The sequence below is a fragment of the Dryobates pubescens genome, chromosome 27 (assembly GCF_014839835.1).
Source record: "Dryobates pubescens isolate bDryPub1 chromosome 27, bDryPub1.pri, whole genome shotgun sequence".
Classification (NCBI taxonomy): Eukaryota; Metazoa; Chordata; class Aves; order Piciformes; family Picidae; genus Dryobates; species Dryobates pubescens.
In genome coordinates, this window is record NC_071638.1 from 12540391 (window position 1) to 12557511 (window position 17121).

At 47.7% G+C, this 17121-nt stretch overlaps 1 protein-coding gene across 1 annotated transcript in view; it reads left to right on the forward strand.

Annotated features, from left to right (window-relative positions):
• Nucleotides 1-340: 340 nt before the first annotated feature.
• The window catches only part of LOC104304520 (zinc finger CCCH-type antiviral protein 1-like), a 28684-nt gene continuing 11903 nt past the window's right edge, over nt 341-17121 (forward strand). Inside the window, exons 1-8 of the mRNA XM_054173791.1 lie at nt 341-633; nt 3330-3462; nt 7961-8213; nt 9016-9144; nt 9515-9949; nt 12371-12472; nt 14695-14818; nt 16508-16673. Of these exons, the coding sequence (XP_054029766.1) occupies nt 341-633; nt 3330-3462; nt 7961-8213; nt 9016-9144; nt 9515-9949; nt 12371-12472; nt 14695-14818; nt 16508-16673 (1635 nt within the window). The remainder of the gene's footprint in view (nt 634-3329; nt 3463-7960; nt 8214-9015; nt 9145-9514; nt 9950-12370; nt 12473-14694; nt 14819-16507; nt 16674-17121) is intronic.

The following is a 17121-nucleotide window of genomic DNA, read 5'->3' on the forward strand; positions in this document are numbered from 1 at the left end:
TTCCAACACGTCCTTTTCAATCGCTTCTATCATTGTCTCGTGGCTGGTTTTCAAGCGAGGAATCCTCCCTCCAAGTTTCCCTCACGGCGCTGAGGGCCGTCCTGGCCGCTAACTTCCCGCTTTACCCCTCGGCATTCCCTCGCCACCTGCTCGCCTGTACCCCTAGGCGCTCCCTCGCTGGGGCGCTCCCTCGCTGGAGCCCTCACCCGCTGCTGAGCCTGCCCCGGCCCTTTCGGTTTCGATTCCCGGCGCGCCCAGCCGAGCCGCAGAGTCCCGCCCCGCACCACATCCTCCTTTCTCGTTTCGTCGCGTCCCGTCGCGCTGAGGCGAGGGGGTAACGATGAGCGATCCGGCGGTGTGTTCCTTCCTCACCAAGACTTTGTGCGCCCACGGCGGGCAGCTGGGGCTGTCGGAACTCCAGCAGCATGTCGGTCTCTCGGCCCGGCAGCTGGAGGAAACGCTGTCGGCGGCTGGCCCTCAGAGCTTCCTGGTGCAGCGGGGCGACGGCGACGGCAGCGCCCGCGTCCTGGCCGTGTCGGCCGTGCGGCTGTGTCCCCGCCAGGAGTGCGGGGGCTGCGAGCGGCTGCACCTCTGCAAGCTCCATCTCATGGGCAAGTGCAACTTGGGGCCCAGGTGAGTGCCTGCGGGGTGCCGAGGGCACGGGGGACCCCCCCCCCACACACACACCCCCGCCCCGATCCTCTCGGGGCTTGCACCGAGAACCGGCGGACGTCGGGGCTGGCCCGGGGCGGCTCGGCGGTGTCCAGCGGCCGCTTCCCGTCCCGAACTAGCCGAGGGGATGTTCCATACCGTGTGGCGTCATGCTAGTATATGAAGTGGGGGAGGTCGGGTAACGATCTAAGCATCACCCCAAACACCTCCCCAGGCAACCTGTGCCAGTGTTCCGTTACCCTCATGGTGCAGAACTTGTTCCTAACATCCAATCTTAATCTACCCTTCTCTAGTTTGAAGCCACTGCCGCTCCTGTCAGCGCAGGCCTTTGCAAACCGTCTCTCTCCATCCTTCTTGGAGACTCCCTTCAGGTACTGGAAGGCTGCTATTAGGTCTCCCTGGAGCCTTCTCCAGGAAGAGAATTTCTGTGATTCTATTACACTGTTTCCAGTTATTTCTCTGGTAAATAAAACAGCAAAGTGCTGGGATTGTGTCTGGTTTTAATCTGCAAAGTGCAAACATTTCACTTTGCTGTTAGCCACTGCTCCCCTTACAGCCATTTCTGTGAGGAACAGCGTTTAATTTCCCATCTCCATGAATCCTGTTTTCTGGATCTACAGAGAACTTGCAAAAAAGATAGACCTGGCAGCCTCTCTAGGAACAAGCTGGCCCAAGGTGGTATCTAGTTTGAAGAAAAGATCAGTGAGGGAAACCTAACACACAGAAGTGAAAACTAGAAGCTTTTCAGTGACAGCCATTTTGGTGAAGAAATTCATCTTAATATCCAACCTAAACTTCCTTTGGTGCAACTTGAGGCCATTTCCTCCTGTCCTGTTGCTTGTTACTTGGGAAAAGAGACTGACTCCCATCTTGCTACAACCTCATGGCAACAGTGAGCTCTGATGGAAGATTTATCAGTTTAAGCCACCAAAGCCCTCGTGTCATCCACTGTTTCAGTGTTAGCAATGTGCAGATATCCCACCAGATTCTTCCTCTTCTACCTCAGTGAAATGGAATAATGGAATCATGGAGTGGTTTGGGTTGGAAGGGACCTCCAAAGGTCATCTAGTCCAACCCCCCTGCAGTGAGCAGGGACATCCTCCACTAGTTAAATCCATTTTTAGCTTGTATGTGGCAAGTAACTTTTCACTGCTGTATTTACATATGCATCTGATTAGTTATAATTGTAACTGTGGACTCTTTCAGCCCCTGATTTAGAATGATGTACTCAAGTGATGAAGGTCATCACATGTCAGTAGAATCTGGAGGAATACCTTGGCTCTCACCTTGAATACTCTGTAGTTCACCTGCATTCACAGCCATTAATCAAGTGCCTACAGAACCTAAACGTTTCTGAGGGTCAAAGATGCCACACTTCTGCTTCTTGTTTATTTGCTTACAATCCTAGAATGGCTCAGGTTGTAAGGGACCTCAGAGCTCATGTCCTCCAACCTCCCCCCCATGTCCAGGGACACCTCTCAACCACACTCAGCTGCTCAAGGCCTCATCCATCCTGGCCTAAAACACCCCTAGGGAGGAGGCATCCACAACCTCCCTGGGCAGCCTGTCCCAGAGTCTCACCACCCTCATGCTGAAGAACTTCTTAAGATGCAGTCTAAATCTGCTTTTCCTCAGCTTCAAACCATCCCCCTTGTATTGTCTCTAGACAACCTTAGGAAAAGTCCCTCTGCAGCCTTCCTGTAGGATCCCTCCAGGTATTGGAAGGCAGCTCTAAGGTCCTCCTGGAGTCTTCTTTTCTCGAGGCTGAACAAGCCCAGCTTTCTCAGCCTATGCTTATAGCAGAGGTGTTCCAGCCTGGTGTTCCACAAAGGACTCTGTCCAACACATTGGTAGGGGGATCAGGGGCAGAACATCTACACAAGGTCTGTACAGAAGGAGGCTGTAAGGATAAAAGGAACAGAGGCTTAAGTCTAATGGATTAACAGGTACAGGTTGGGTGGACAGACTTGGCTTCACATCTGTGCTGTTAGCTTTCTTAAAAGTGGTCTGGACACCCTGATGTTTAAAATGGGGATAATACCATGAATGTATTTCACAGTTGTTAAGCTCTTTGGTGCATTCTCTGGCTAATTACAGAGACCATCTAAATGTTTACAGAGACTTTTGCCAAACTTCCTTTCTCTCTACGGCTTTTCCCAAGCTGCACATGGTGTGAGGTGGCACAGGTGGCAGGGTGCAGGGGCAACCACAAACTACGGATGAAATGCAAAGAGTAAACTTTTTTTCCTCCCTTGCCAAGCAGAGGACCACTAAAGCAGCACCCAGGCAGAGGCACTCAAGCGAGGATGCTGGCCGCTGGAAGATCACTTTGTGCTAGAGGCTCACCAAACCTGCTGTTTGTATTTCAGGAATTCATGCAGGGGTAGTTTGCCACTTTGCTTTGGTCTTTCCCCCAGCAGGGCAGGAATCTCAAGCGTGTCTCTGAGTCTATCACAGGCCCGTGTTACCTGAACACAGATCTTCTACTCGTTAAACGCACAAAGACAACAATTTGACTGCTGTGTATGTACACATGAGTGTGTTTGCAACCCTCCTCAGCGTTTTTATGGGTTTTTTTCACATGTTATCTGAGGTTCTTCTTTAAATCAACTTGCCTGAAGAAGTAAAAGTTGATCTTTCTGTGTGTTTTCTTGCAGAGCTTGTAAATACTCACACGACATCTTCAGTGCTGAGAACAAAAAAGTGCTGAAGACCCACGGCCTGTCTGGCCTCGATGAGAATGAGCTGCGAGTGCTGCTCCTCCAGAATGATCCTTTCATCCTCCCTGATGTGAGTTGCACTGATTCCTTAAGAGAAGCTTTTGCTAATTAGGAATGAGAGAGGGCAAAAGCATGTGGAGTTCTGATCTCGATTAAAAGCTGTCAAGATATGTGACAATAATAATAGACGGACCTGAAGGAGTGGGAATGGCTGTGTGTGGAAGCACCGAAGGGAACAGTAGGGAGCCAGCACTTTGAAAGTGCCAGGTACTTAAAACAAAACAAACCCAAAGCAATAAAACTGCTGAGCACAGAGGGGTGTGTTGCTTACCTAAATACCAGAAGGCTTACAAGAGGATAAGGCACATCATCCATGACTTGTCAGCAGAAGACCTGCTGTCTGACAGCAGGATGTGGACAGCCTGTTTGTGTGCCGTTCCTGTTATCCCAACAGGAGAGCCATAAAGTTACTCCAAACAAGCAAACAAAAGAAGTCAGCAGCTTCACCAGACGGCGAGGCAAGCAGCAGGGAAGTGAAAGATCACAATAACTGTGCATGCTTGCAGGATAAAAGGCCTGACCAAACTCCAGTTTGTTGGCTCTTCCCCAAGAAATGCTGGAGACTAGTATGTGAGGACCCATTTCCTTGTTCAGCCTAAAGAGATGTTGAGGTTTAACCACAGCCAGTCGCTAAACACCACATAGCTGCTCACTCTGCTTCTCACTCCCCCCTGCCCAGGTGGCAATGGAAAGACAGTTAGGAAAAAGAAAGTAAAACTTGTGGGTTTGAGATAACAATTTAATACTTGAAATAAAACACTATAGTAATCACAGAATGTTAGGGGCTGGAAGGGACCTCGAGAGATCATCCAGTCCACCCCCCTTGCCAGAGCAGGATCACCTATATCACATCACACAGGAACTCATCCAGGCAGGTCTTGAATATCTCCAGAGAGGGAGACTCCACAACCCCCTGGGGCAGCCTGTTCCAGTGTTCTGTCACCCTCACAGAGAAATAATTCTTCCTCCTGTTTCCATGGAACTTCCTATGCCTCAACTTCCACCATTGCCCCTTGTCCTGACATTGGGCATCACTGAGCAGAGCCTGGCTCCAGCCTCTTGGCACTCACATATTTATAAACGTGAATGAGGTCACCCCTTAGTCTCCTCCAAGCTGAAGAGCCCCAGCTCCCTCAGTCTCTCCTCATAAGGAAGATGTTCCACTCCATCATTTTTGTGGCTCTGTGCTGTACTATAGTTATAGTAGTAATGATGAAGTGAAACACTACAGTAATGGTAGTAATGAAAAGGGAGATAACAAAGAGAAAAATAAATCCCAAGAAAACAAAGTGATGCACAATGCAGCTGCTCACTACCTGCTGATGGATGCTCAGCCGGTCCCAGAGCAGTAGTCTGCCCCTCCCAGCCCACTCCCCCAGGTTTAGATACTGGTCAGAATATCCTGTGCTATGGAATATCTCCTTGGCTAGTTTGGATCAGCTGTCCTGGCTATGGTTCCTCCCACCTTCTTGTACTCCTCTCTGGCAGAGCACATGAAACTGGAAAGCCTTTGGCTTAGGATAAGTGCTTAGCAACATCTAAAACATCAGCGTCAGCACCTTACCAGCTACTGGGAAGAAAATTTACTCTCCCAGCTGAAAGCAGTAGTGCAGGACAGTAGGCCTGCACATTTTGGTGCTTGAAGGTTTAGAGAAGTCAGAAAAATCTTTGAGAGAATTGACTGGATGATTGCAGTCAGTTTTGTGCAAAATCTGTCCCTTTCAAAGGGCACTGAACTTTTGCACACTGATTCTCTCTGAAGCAACCTTTGTCCGGTGTGCACGCAAGTCATTGATTTTGTTGCATTTGGCTGAATCATTCAGCCTGGTCCTGTGTGTGTCTGTAAAGGCAGTGCTGTCTTCAAGGTATGGCCGCTTAAAGGCCAACAATATCCTCAGCTGTTCTGCCTGCAGCTGTTCCTGGTTAAGATATCACAAGCATCCCATTATCCTTCTCTTTTGGAGGTAATGGTCTCCCCAGATGAGTTGGCATTACAGTTCTGTTGTTTTCTTCTTCCCTGCTGTGACAGTGCTGAGCTGTGACAAAATGGATTCTTTCTTTTTGGTTATTTTAATTTTTGAGGTATGTATAGTGTTTTAAAATACATCTGAGAAGCATGGTGGTGATGAGCAATGAGGATTAATAATATCTTTGTCCTGCTCAGCTGCATCTAAACCTTAAGTTTGTTTCTTGTTTAATTACTCCCAGTAACGAGCAGATACTAGCAGCCTTCAGTGATTGGTATTATGCTTAAGTTCTTATCTGTAGATCTGTTCAGGCCTTACAGAATCACAGAATGTTAGGGGCTGGAAAGGACCTCCAAAGATAATCCAGTCCAGGCTGCCCAGAGGTTGTGGAGTCTCCTTCTCTGGAGACACCCCAAACCCAGCTGGATGTGTTCCTGTGTGACCTGCCCTGGGTGATCCTGCTCTGGCAGGGGAGTTGGACTGGATGATTTTTTGAGGTCCCTTCCAACTCCTACCATTCTGTGATTCTGTCAATTTAGAGTACTCTGTAAATGATAACTATTTCTGCATTCTCCTTGGACAAAGATGGGAAAATGAGGGAGAGAAAAATTAAGGAATTCTGGTGTAGGTGAATAATTGCTGGTAGGAGGTGCTGGTAATTTTGGATCTTCCTAAGAAAGGCACATGAGACCCCACCTGGAGCAGCATGTCCAGTTCTGGTGCCCTCAGCATAAAAGGGACATGGAAAGGCTGGAGTGGGTCTAGAGGAGGGCTGTGAAGATGATCAGAAAGTTGGAGAACCTCCCCTGTGGGGACAGGCTGAGAGAGTTGGGGCTGTTCAGCCTGGAGAAGAGAAGGATCCTGGGAGACCTTGGAGCAGCCTTCCAGTACCCAAAGGGAGCCTACAAGAAAACTGGGAAGGGACTTTGTCAAAAGTCTTGTAGTGATAGGTTGAGAAGGAATGGATTGAAGCTTGAAGATGGCAGATTTAGGCTGGAGATTATGAAGAAATTCTTTAGTGTGAGGGTGGTGAGACACTGGCACAGGTTGCACAGGGAGGTTATGAATGCTTCCTCCCTGGAGGTGTTCAAGGATGGCTTGGGTTGGATGAGGCTTTGAGCGACTTGGTCTAGTGGAAGGTGTCCCTGCCCATGGCAGGGGGTTGGAAATAGGTGATCTTTAAGCTCCCTTCCAACCTAAACTGTTCTATGAATCAATGAATAAATAGCTGTTTACTACTTAAGGTTATAATGAGGAAAAAGTATTCTGTGTCCTTTCTGATACTGTAGGAACCTATGACTACAGCAGCAGACCTCTCTGGTAGGGCCATGCTGTGCTGAATTTCCATCCACTCTTCCTGTTCTTCATATCTTGATAGATTGTGATTCTGACATTACATGAAAGCATTCTTTGGAGTGTTAGGGGTAGAGAAACATGAAGCTTCAACAGCAGCAGAGGAAAGATGGGGAAGAAAGAAGATAACTTCCTTGGTTTTCTGCTTCCCTCAGAGGCTAGGAAACATCAACAATAGTAACGCCCAGTGCTCACTGAAATTACATCAGTTCTTTGGCTTTGTGTGCTCCCACCTAATGTGGAGTAAGTTTGGGAAGGCTAATTGTTCTGGATGTGGTACTGACAGATAGCCACAAGGAACTCACCTTTTGCAGCAAGTATCAGTCCATACAAAGCTGGTGTGCAGCTAACGCTGGCCTGAGTTTTCAGGCTTCTAACTACTGCCACCTCAGAAGTCTTCAGTTCCCAAGCTGATACATAAATCTCTATCTATTCAGTTGCAACACAGGATAAAAACTGTGCTTGCAATAGGATAGGGAGAGGGCCAGTGACAGTGACAGCTCTGTGTCCTCCTCAAAGCAGATTTCTTGTTACAGCTTCTCTGTGCTGCAGGAGCCCAAGTGTTGCAGTGGTGCTGGGTGAGCAACTCAAAGGAGTTTTTAGGGTGGGATTTGTTCTCTGGGTCCAGTTCACTGCATACATCATTTCTGGTGAATAGAGGACTAAAGAAGTCCCTTGCTTTTTCCATAGTACTCGAATTTCAATACAGTCTTCTCAGTTTTGGATCTTCATTGCAGAATAAGCTCTACAAACAGGAAAGGCAAAAGCACTTTCAGTTCTGTTAAACAATGCCTCATCTGTCACAGTGCACATGGGGTTTGTACACCTTATTCTTCACATTTTGGTTTTGATCTTTTTGGTTTGGTTTTCCATACAATAACTGCAAAACACGCAGTGGCTATGCAACTGTTCTGCTTAGGAGTGCCAATAATGAATGCTTGGTGGTTTGGTTTTTCTTTTTCTTGGGGAAAAACAAACAAACCAACCCTCACCTTTGCTTGCACAAGTTCAAAACTGAAAGGGGAATGAGTCAGCTGAAGATGCCCGTTCACCTGTGCCAGAAATGAGCACACCTCTTCTAGTCACTCTTTTTGCTGTTAAAACTGCATGTGAATAGAACAAATGATGAGGTGACTGAATCTAATGTGCTTTTCCATGTCATGCTGTCCTTGTTCTCCACACTCCTAGACCTGCCAGTTTTACAACAGAAAGGAAGGAACCTGCAACCAGCAGAACAACTGCAAAAGGCTTCATGTTTGTCGACACTTCCTCCACGGGGAGTGTAGATTTTTAAAGTGCAAGAGGTCCCATAACCTTTTGAATGTCCATGCACTGAGACTCTTGGAAGCTATTGGCATTGATTCAAACACAGTTTCAAACATCCAGATTGTGTATGACCACAAGCATGTGGAGTTCAACAAGGAACTGCAGAAGGAGAGAGGTAAGTTGGAAGAAACACTGCGTTTAAATAGAGTCTTAAGTTGGGTAGAGCTTGAAGCCATGGACCAGTAGAGTGGGGACTGAACTGTTGGAGGGCAGCTCTGGGGGTTCTGACGGACAACAGGATGCCCAAGAGCCAGCAATGTGCCCTTTTGGCCAAGAAGGCCAAGGGCATTCTGGGGTGGATTAGGAGAGTTGTGGTTAGTAGATCGAAACAGGTTGTGCTGCCTCTCTGCTCCACCCTGGCAAGGCTGCACCTTGAATATTGTGTCCAGTTCTGGGCCCCTCAGGTCAAGGAGGACCTCAGGGAACTGCTTGAGAGTCCAGTACAGAGCCACGAAGATGCTGAGGGCAGTGGAACATCTTCCTATGAGGACAAGCTGAGGGAGCTGGGGCTCTTGAGTAGAGGAGCCCGAGGGGTGCCCTCACTCCTTTTGATAAAGATGTGCAGGGCAGTGTGGGGAGGTTGGAGCCAGGCTCTGCTCGGTGATGTCCAATGAGAGGACAAAGGACAATGGTTGCAAGATGGAGCAGAAGATGTTCTGCAAGAACAGAAGGGAAAACTTTTTCCCTGTGAGGGTGCCAGAGCCCTGGAGCAAGCTGCCCAGAGAGGTTATGGAACTCCTTCTCTGGAGACATTGCAAACCCACCTGGATGTGTTCCTGTGTGCCCTTCTCTAGGTGATCCTGCTCTGGCAGGGGGGTTGGACTGGATACTCTTTCAAGGTCCCTTCCAACCCCTAACATTCTGTGATTCTTGCCTCATATCAGAGCTAAACCAAATGATCTTTGCTGTACTTTCAGTACCCACCTACAAACCAAGTGCAAATGTAATGAAAAACACAGTTACTACAATAAGCAAAGATGTGAGGTTACCTTCACAAACAGTGAGGTCCAGAGCACATGTGCCACCTTCAGGAGGTAACTATCTAGGTAAGTTACAACTGCTTCCATGTGGAATCAGCTTTCCTATTTCCATTTTTTACAACATACATGTTGTTTTTTTCCACTCTGCCATTGTGATCTGCTTTCAGGAATGGAGTTAAGTCAAAGCCTAATTGTGTGGGAGGGCGAGTTACATTACCATTGCCTAAAATACTGCAGAACTGCTGTTATAGGGCTGTGGATAACTGTGACTAGCTGGGATTTGTAACTGTTTACTGCTAATCTGTTGTATCATCAGTGGAGTGCTGGTGTGCAATTGTTTGTGTGATGGACATAATCCTCAACACACAAATTGGGATATTGCCAGATAGCTGAGATTCTCTTCTAGCAGTGCTCTTCATTTAGTCCTCTCATGCAGGTCCCAGCAGCAATGTACTTGGTCAGAGCCAACAGCAGGTGCCAACAGAAGCCAGAGGTAAACATGCAGCTTTACCAGAGGTAAACACAGGAGCTGGAGCTAAAGATGAAGGCACAGGAGCTGGAGCTAAAGATGAAGGTACAGGAGCTGGAGCTAAAGACAAAGGCACGGGAGCTGGAGCTAAATATAATGGTACAAGAGCTGGAGCTAAAGATGAAGGCACAGGAGCTGGAGCTAAAGATGAAGGCACAGGAGCTGGAGCTAAAGATGAAGGCACAGGAGCTGGAGCTAAAGACAAAGGCACGGGAGCTGGAGCTAAATATAATGGTACAAGAGCTGGAGCTAAAGATGAAGGCACAGGAGCTGGAGCTAAAGATGAAGGCACAGGAGCTGGAGCTAAATATAATGGTACAGGAGCTGGAGCTAAAGATGAAGGTATGGACTGTTTCTAACCTTCCAGTCTTGAGATCAGTGATTCTTACTGGGATTTGGTTTCACACATCCCCAAAGCACCCTGTGGTGTTCAGAGTGTAGTTTGTGTTTACCCTACCCTGTGCTGAAAGCCACAGGACTAGATGGCCTCTGGAGGAGTGTTGGGATTTCTGCCCAGGCATGTGCAGAGGGCTGGAGAACCTCCCCTATGGGCACAGCCTGAGAGAGTTGGGGTTGTTCAGAAGAAGAGAAGGCTTCAGGGTGACTTTAGAGCAGCCTTCCAGTATCTGAAGGGGAACTACAAGAAAGCTGGGGAGGGACTTTTTCCAAGGGCTTGTAGTGACAGAATGAGTGGGAATGGATGAGGAGGAGGAAATCTGGGAATAAATCTGGGGAGGGCAGATTTAGACTGGAGATTAGGAAGAAATTCTTTACACTGAAGGTGGTAAGACTCTGGAACATGCTGCCCAAGGAGGTTGTGGATGCCTCTTCCCTGAGGGTGTTCAAGGCCAGGTTGGATGAAGTCTTGAGCAACCTGGGCTAGTGGGAGATGTCCCTGTCCATGGCAGGGGGTTGGAACTGGATCATCTTTCAGGTTCCTTTGAACCCAAACCAGTGTGTGGATCTCTCAATTGTGCAGCACAGTGGGGAACAGCTGGGATTGCTCTCTGCACTGTTCTGGACATGTGCTTCCTTCCTGGGAAGGAGACAAAGTTGTATCTGTGCATGTGATATCTTTCCTTGCCTTGTGTCCCCAGGGAATGGATATGGTTCCCTCCATGAAGTGGTTGTCCTCATGTACTTGTCCGTGAGGGAACAGGAACTCACAAATCTCCAAGTCCTCCTGGGCAGCAGGGCTTGGCTTTAAAGCCTGTCAGAGTCCAGTACTTCCTGAACAGCTCCTTTCAGATGTAATAATAATGTCAGATTTACTTACTTGAAGATAGTTGATGCTGACAGGTATTGTGGGTTAAGCCTGGTGGGCAGCTAGGCACCATGCAGCCACTGGCTTTGCTTCTCCCCAGCCCCCAGGGGAACAGGGGAAAAGGAGAGAAATAGTAAAAGCAAGAACACTTGAGGATCAAGATGGGATGGGGGAGCAGGGAAGCAAAGAGGAAGAGGAATAAGAAAGAAGAGAACAAAGAAAATCAAGTGACACAAAGGCATCACTCACTACCTCCCAGGGATGGGCTGATGCCCAGCCAGTTCCTGAGCAGAAGATAGCCAGCCCTACTAAAACTCACTCTTTTCCTTGTTACTGCTGAGCATAATCTTGTGTGGAATCTTTCTTTGGATCCTCCCCTCCTAACGTATTTTGTACCTCCCGGGTCTGTTCACCAGGAGGCAGGGTAAGAAACAGAGGCCTTGATGCTGTGCAGACACTGCTCAGCAAAAGCTTGTGTGTTATCAGCAGTGTTTTGGTCAAAAAGCTAAAACACAGCATCATGTGAGCTGCTTGAAGAAAATTAACTCTGTCCCAGCCTGTGGGCTGAAGGCAGCTCAAGACTCTTGCTCTCTTCACAGACCTTTTGTTAGATGTTTAGTTTTGATACCCCTGTGTTGGGCTGAGGCCTTGTTGTAGTTTGAGCTGGGTGCCCCCCTGGTGCATTCACTTCCTGTGTCCAGAAGTCCAGCCCAGAGGGATGGACACAGGAAATTGTGTATTTCCTACCATAATTCTTTGCACCACTATAAGATCCAGTGCGGAGCCTGGCACTTCCTCTTTCCTTCCCTCTCCGAGACTTGGTAACTGGGGGAGAGATCTCCCGGCCATGGGCCTGATTGGGCCCAAGGCCACAGGGGGATGGGCAGTCTCAGGCCTGGCCAGCTGAGACTAGCCCAGCAGAGGGAGGGGGAAGAAGGAGCCCTGGGGGTTTTGGATGCACCCTCAGGTGGGGATGGGATCTTTCTTTGTCACTGCGCTTTGGGTTTTGTGTAACATTCACTGCTTTCTATTTAAACTTTCATCACTTTTGCAATCCGTTTGCCTGAGTCGTTATTTCTGCCCGTGGTGGGGAGAGAGGGGGCTGCCTCAACCCATTACAGGCCTATATTGACTCACCCCGACGTTGGTCTGGCTACCTGAGTGAGAAACATTTATACCACTCTCTGGTCCCCTCTGTGTTGAGACAAAGTCAGCTTCTTTGCAACAGCCACAGTCAATCACACCCCACCTTGCTCTCTGGGCTTCCTGACCTTGCCCTTGGCCACCTCCACTGAATCTTTTCCCATTGTAGGGGTCACAAAGCTCTAACTCATGCAGTAGACTGTAAGGGAGATTGTCAGATCCTGCAAGTGCTTGACTTGGCTACTGTAGTCAACTCCTTGTTACTGCTGGGATGAAATCCCAAATGCAGTGTCTTTCTCACAGAGCTGTGTGTTGGTACAAAGGACAAATAAGGACTGATGTGTTCTTTTCTGCAGATAAAAAAGATGCTTCCTCTGCTAAAGATTCAAAGAATACCAAAGAAGAAAAGTGTGATGAGATATGTGTGTTCTATGTTTGGAAGTACTGCAAAAATAATGGTAAGTTCTCTTCAGAGAGCAGGGTCTGCAGAGCCACTCCCCACTCAGTGGCTCAGGCTGGTGGTGGCCTCAGAGTGGCAGTGGGGATGGTGCCTTTCCACTCCTTCCCTTTGTTTCTAAGTCACTAGCAAACACTGCCAGAATTACAAACATAATCAGGTGAAAGTCAAGTGGGTACAGTGAAACCCTTTCTCCTCTAGATGATCCATCTATGGCTTCTTTTGGTCCTGTTGGGTATGTTTCTGTGGCAAAATCTCTTCCAGTATTAAATATTAGACTTTCTGTAACTATTAGATCAGTTCAAGAGATGGCCTCAATGCTGTCATCACTGACAACTGCTAACAACTTTAACTTTACTCCTGCTGCATTCTACATACATCAGGTAGTAGCCATATTCTCCTCCAGCAAGTTCTTTCAAAAGTGATCTGAGGTGTTAGAAGATCTTAAAACACAATAGTTGTACCAGCTAAGCTAAAGATAATCCAGTCCATCATCTACCTAGAAGTGGCCAATGACTGAGGTCTGGGAGTAAAATAAAAACATGGACAATTGGATTTAGAGGCTCTCCCATTTCCCAGGCTAGGCTCTTCCTTATGAGGAGGTACCATGAGATTTTCTTGCAATGAACTTGTCCAGGGCCTTTCTAAAGGACTACTTTTCTTATCAGCACCTGGTCTTGGTATAAGATCCACTTAAAGCAGATTAGAGTTTGTTTGCTTTTGCTTAGGATCTGGGCAGTAAGCTGCCTGCTAAGTTTGCTCTAAGGTGTGTGTGTTTAGCATTTCTGTAGTGGCTTTCTGCTGGTAAAGATGCAGTTCTCCCCTCATAAGCTCCTTTTCTGAGAGGCAGATGAGTAAGTTACTTCAGGGCTTAAGAATACCACTTTTTAACAACTACTGCTGCCCAAAGCAGCCATACTGTGACCACCAAATAGTTAAACTCAAATGGTGATTGGAGAGGTGGAGTGCTTTGCCACACATGTCTGGCTCAAATGTTGTAAGTAAGAGGTTTGGTCCATACTTGGATGTGGGGTGTACATCAGCTTCCCTCAGCAGACAGGCCTGAAGGTCAGCTTCTACTTGTAACCAGCAGCATGCGCACATGCAGGGGTGCATGGAAAACACATGGTTTTAAAAACCACCCAAAGCCTTCCTCTTGCTGTGGGAAAGGTATACAGCACTGTTGTAGGTCTTGCATGCAAGGCAGGTAAAAGCTGCTGCTTTCCATGTTCTGAGAAGCAAAGCAACAGTCCCAACAGTGCCTAGCAGTCTGGTTAGGAAGGCAGCCTGCTGGCCCCCCGTCTGGGGGATGTTGTGTGGAGCACTGCAGTCCTTTATGCTGCCTCATTTGTTGGGCTGGGTCTAAAAAAATAATTCAGGCCTTGATAACCATCCTGTAAGTTCTAAGTGACTTAGGGAAAGAGAGAACCAAATCTATCATAGAATCATAGAATGGCTTGAGTTGGAAGGGACCTTAAAGCTCATCTAGTTCCAAAACCCTGCCATGGACAGGGACACCTCCTGCTAAACCATGTCACTCAAAGCCACATCCAGCCTGGTTTTAAACACTTCCAGGAATGAGGCATCCACAACCTCCCTGGACAGCCTACTCTCCCTCAGCTTCAAACCATTCCCCCCTTATCCTGTTTCTAGACACCACCTACAGCTTTCCTGTAGCCCCTTTCAGGTACTGGGAGGCTGCTATAAGGTGTCCTCAGAGCCTTGTCTTCTCCAGGCTGAACAGACCCAATCCCTCAGCCTGTCTTCATGGGAGAGGTGCTTCAGCCATCTTTGTGGCACTTCACTGGATCCTCTCCAACAGATGCATGATCCTTATGTGATGTGTACATCCTTATGTGATGTGTAGACCAGACTTCTTATAGCTGAGAAGCATGGTGGTGTGGTAGACAGGCACACACGTCCTGTCTGTGGCCCTGCTGTCCCAGCTGCCAATGTGATGTCTCAGGAGAGAGAAGGTTGTGGCTTCTTTGAGATAGATTTGGCAGTCTGAGAGTTTATGATAAGACAAGACTAGACAAACACATGCTTCTACTGTTCAAACATACTTCTGTTTTCAGCACTCTGTCTGTATTGCTCATACCAAAGCCCAAGAGATAAAGCCAGATTGGTAAAAAATGCTTGTTCCTTTTTTTTCCTCCCCTCTCCTCTTGCTCTCTGTGTTTACTGTTGCAGAGCTCTTGACTGTGTCTGATCTCCTTACAGATAAATGCACATCTGTTCATTACCATTTGCCATATCGATGGCAGGTGTATAATGGCATCACCTGGACTGACCTTTCCATGATGGAGGACGTGGAAAGGGCCTATTGTGACCCAAAAATCAGCAGGTATAGTGATGTTGCACCTCTTGCTTACAGTCCTGTGGTTGAGCCCCTGGGGAAAAGCTCTTTTTTTCCCAGGAAAGCAGGAAGAACTCTTTCTTTCCAAAGGTGTCTGACCTCCATCACTTCTCAGAATCTAGGAGGATGTACAAATGGGAATTTTTCCTTTTTAAAAGCAAAGTGATTGCATGGAAACAGCCTGTTTTCATCTTCTAAAACTAACACAACAATATCTTCCATTTAAAACTCTATACAGCATAAAAAGAAGTGGGTGAAACTTAGTGCTTGGAATATTAGTATTTCAGATAATGCATTGTCATTTACTGCTAATAATTAAGTGGAGCCTTTTAACAACAGTTCAGAGGTGGTCCTTCTCTCTGCTTGTTCCTTTCCTAACACAGCTAGTATCTATAATAATAATAATACAATAATATCTATAATGTGACTAGAAAAATGTTGTGGAATGGCCTTTGTGTAAGAAGCCCATCTTTTTCCCTTCAACTCTTTTCTTCAAGCCACTTAGATTTGCAGGGCACCCCAAGTCTGGCCTCAATGAAATGCTATAATTATTTTGGCCTATGCCTCTTCACACAGCAGATGATTTTGATTTGCAGCTTGACTAGGCTGCTGGGTGGTGCAAATCACAAGCAAGGTTCCCAAGAAGAGGCAGCTTTCAAAGTCTTTCTGAGAGTTCATTTTTCAAGCCTCCCAGGAGTAAGAGGCCAGGTGGTTCCAGTGATGAATGCTATTTTCAGGACTGACAGCTGCGATTGCATCTTCTGGAACTACACAAAACCAAGGAGGTTAACAACCTGCAGGTGTTTGCTGGTAAACTGGGTCACATACAATCATAGAATCCTAGAATGGCTCAGATTGGAAGTGACCTCAGAGCTCATCTACTCCAACCTCCCACCATGGGAAGGGACACCTCTCAACCAGACTCAACTACTCAAGGCCTCTTCCAACCTGGTCTTCAACACCCCCAGGCAGGAGGCAGCCACAACCTCCCTGGGCAGCCTATTCTAGAGTGTCACCACCCTGGTACTGAATAATTTCTTCCTAAGCTCCAGTCTAACCCTGCTCTCCCTCAGCTTCAAACCATTCCCTCTTGTCCTGCCTAGACACCCTCAGGGAAAGTTCCTCTGGAGCCTTCCTGGAGGATCCCTTCAGGGATTGGAAGGCAGCTCTAAGGTCTCTCCAGAGTCTTCTCTTCTCCAGGCTGAGCAACCCCAGCTCCCTCAGCCTGTCCTTATAGCAGAGGTGCTCCAGCCTTTGGATCATTGTTGTGGCCCTGCTCTGGACTCACTCCACCAGCTCTGTGTCCTTCTTCTGCTGGGGACACCAGAACTGGAGGCAGGATTGGAGGTGGGGTCTCAGCAGAGCACTGTGCCCATGCTTATTTCTTGCAGAAATCCCTTTTTCCACATTGTGTGAGTAGCTTCAAACTTTCTGTTAAGCTGTCAGTGCAACATCTGAGTAGTGACTGAGCTGGCACTCGGTGTCTCACAGCCCATAGTTCTCTTCTGAGTATGAACAATCCTCAGAGCTGCTGTATGCTCTGGGAAACACTCCTGTTTCAAGCCTGATTCAGTGTGGGCAGTCACATTGTATCACGGCAAATGAGACCAGCTTGAACTGGGGATTTGAGGATAAAATACAGAGTGGAGCTCTAATAACCTGGGTTTGTCCTTGCAGCATGGCAGATAGGAACATTAATTTCCAAACCATGACCCTGTCTCACTGCTCGCTTCGCCGCCTCTCTACACCATCATCAGTCACAAGGCCCTCGTTTCTGCTGACCACAGAGTGGATTTGGTATTGGAAGAATGACCTAGGCCAGTGGATTGAATATGGAGAGCAGGTGAGTCCACATCCTGTGTTGCTAATCGCTTCTGAAGAAATCTATGGAGACTCCACCCCTCTTTACTCAGCAAGGTGAAAACTCTTTTGGGGCTGTCCATGGCTTATGCCCAGCTTTAACATGTGTCCACTGTCCTTGCCTTTGGAATTATTCAGGAATTACTCCTGCCTCTCTTCTAAGCAGTGTCCTGCTTCCTTGGACATGCAAAGATTGTTCTATCAGATCATCTATTACCATTTCCCTTGGCTGGCCAAATCCTCCTTAATGAGAAAGTGATCTGTGTGAAAGATGCAGGAAAAGAAATAAGGAATCTCTCCTTCCCCCAAGGCAGATGAGTTTTCCCCAGCTGCTTTACAGTACAGCTGCAGAACACAAAGGGCATCCAGGGGTGCAGAGGAGTACACAGGGAAAGATGATGGAGCAGTGCTGGGCCTTGATTTCAGCAGGG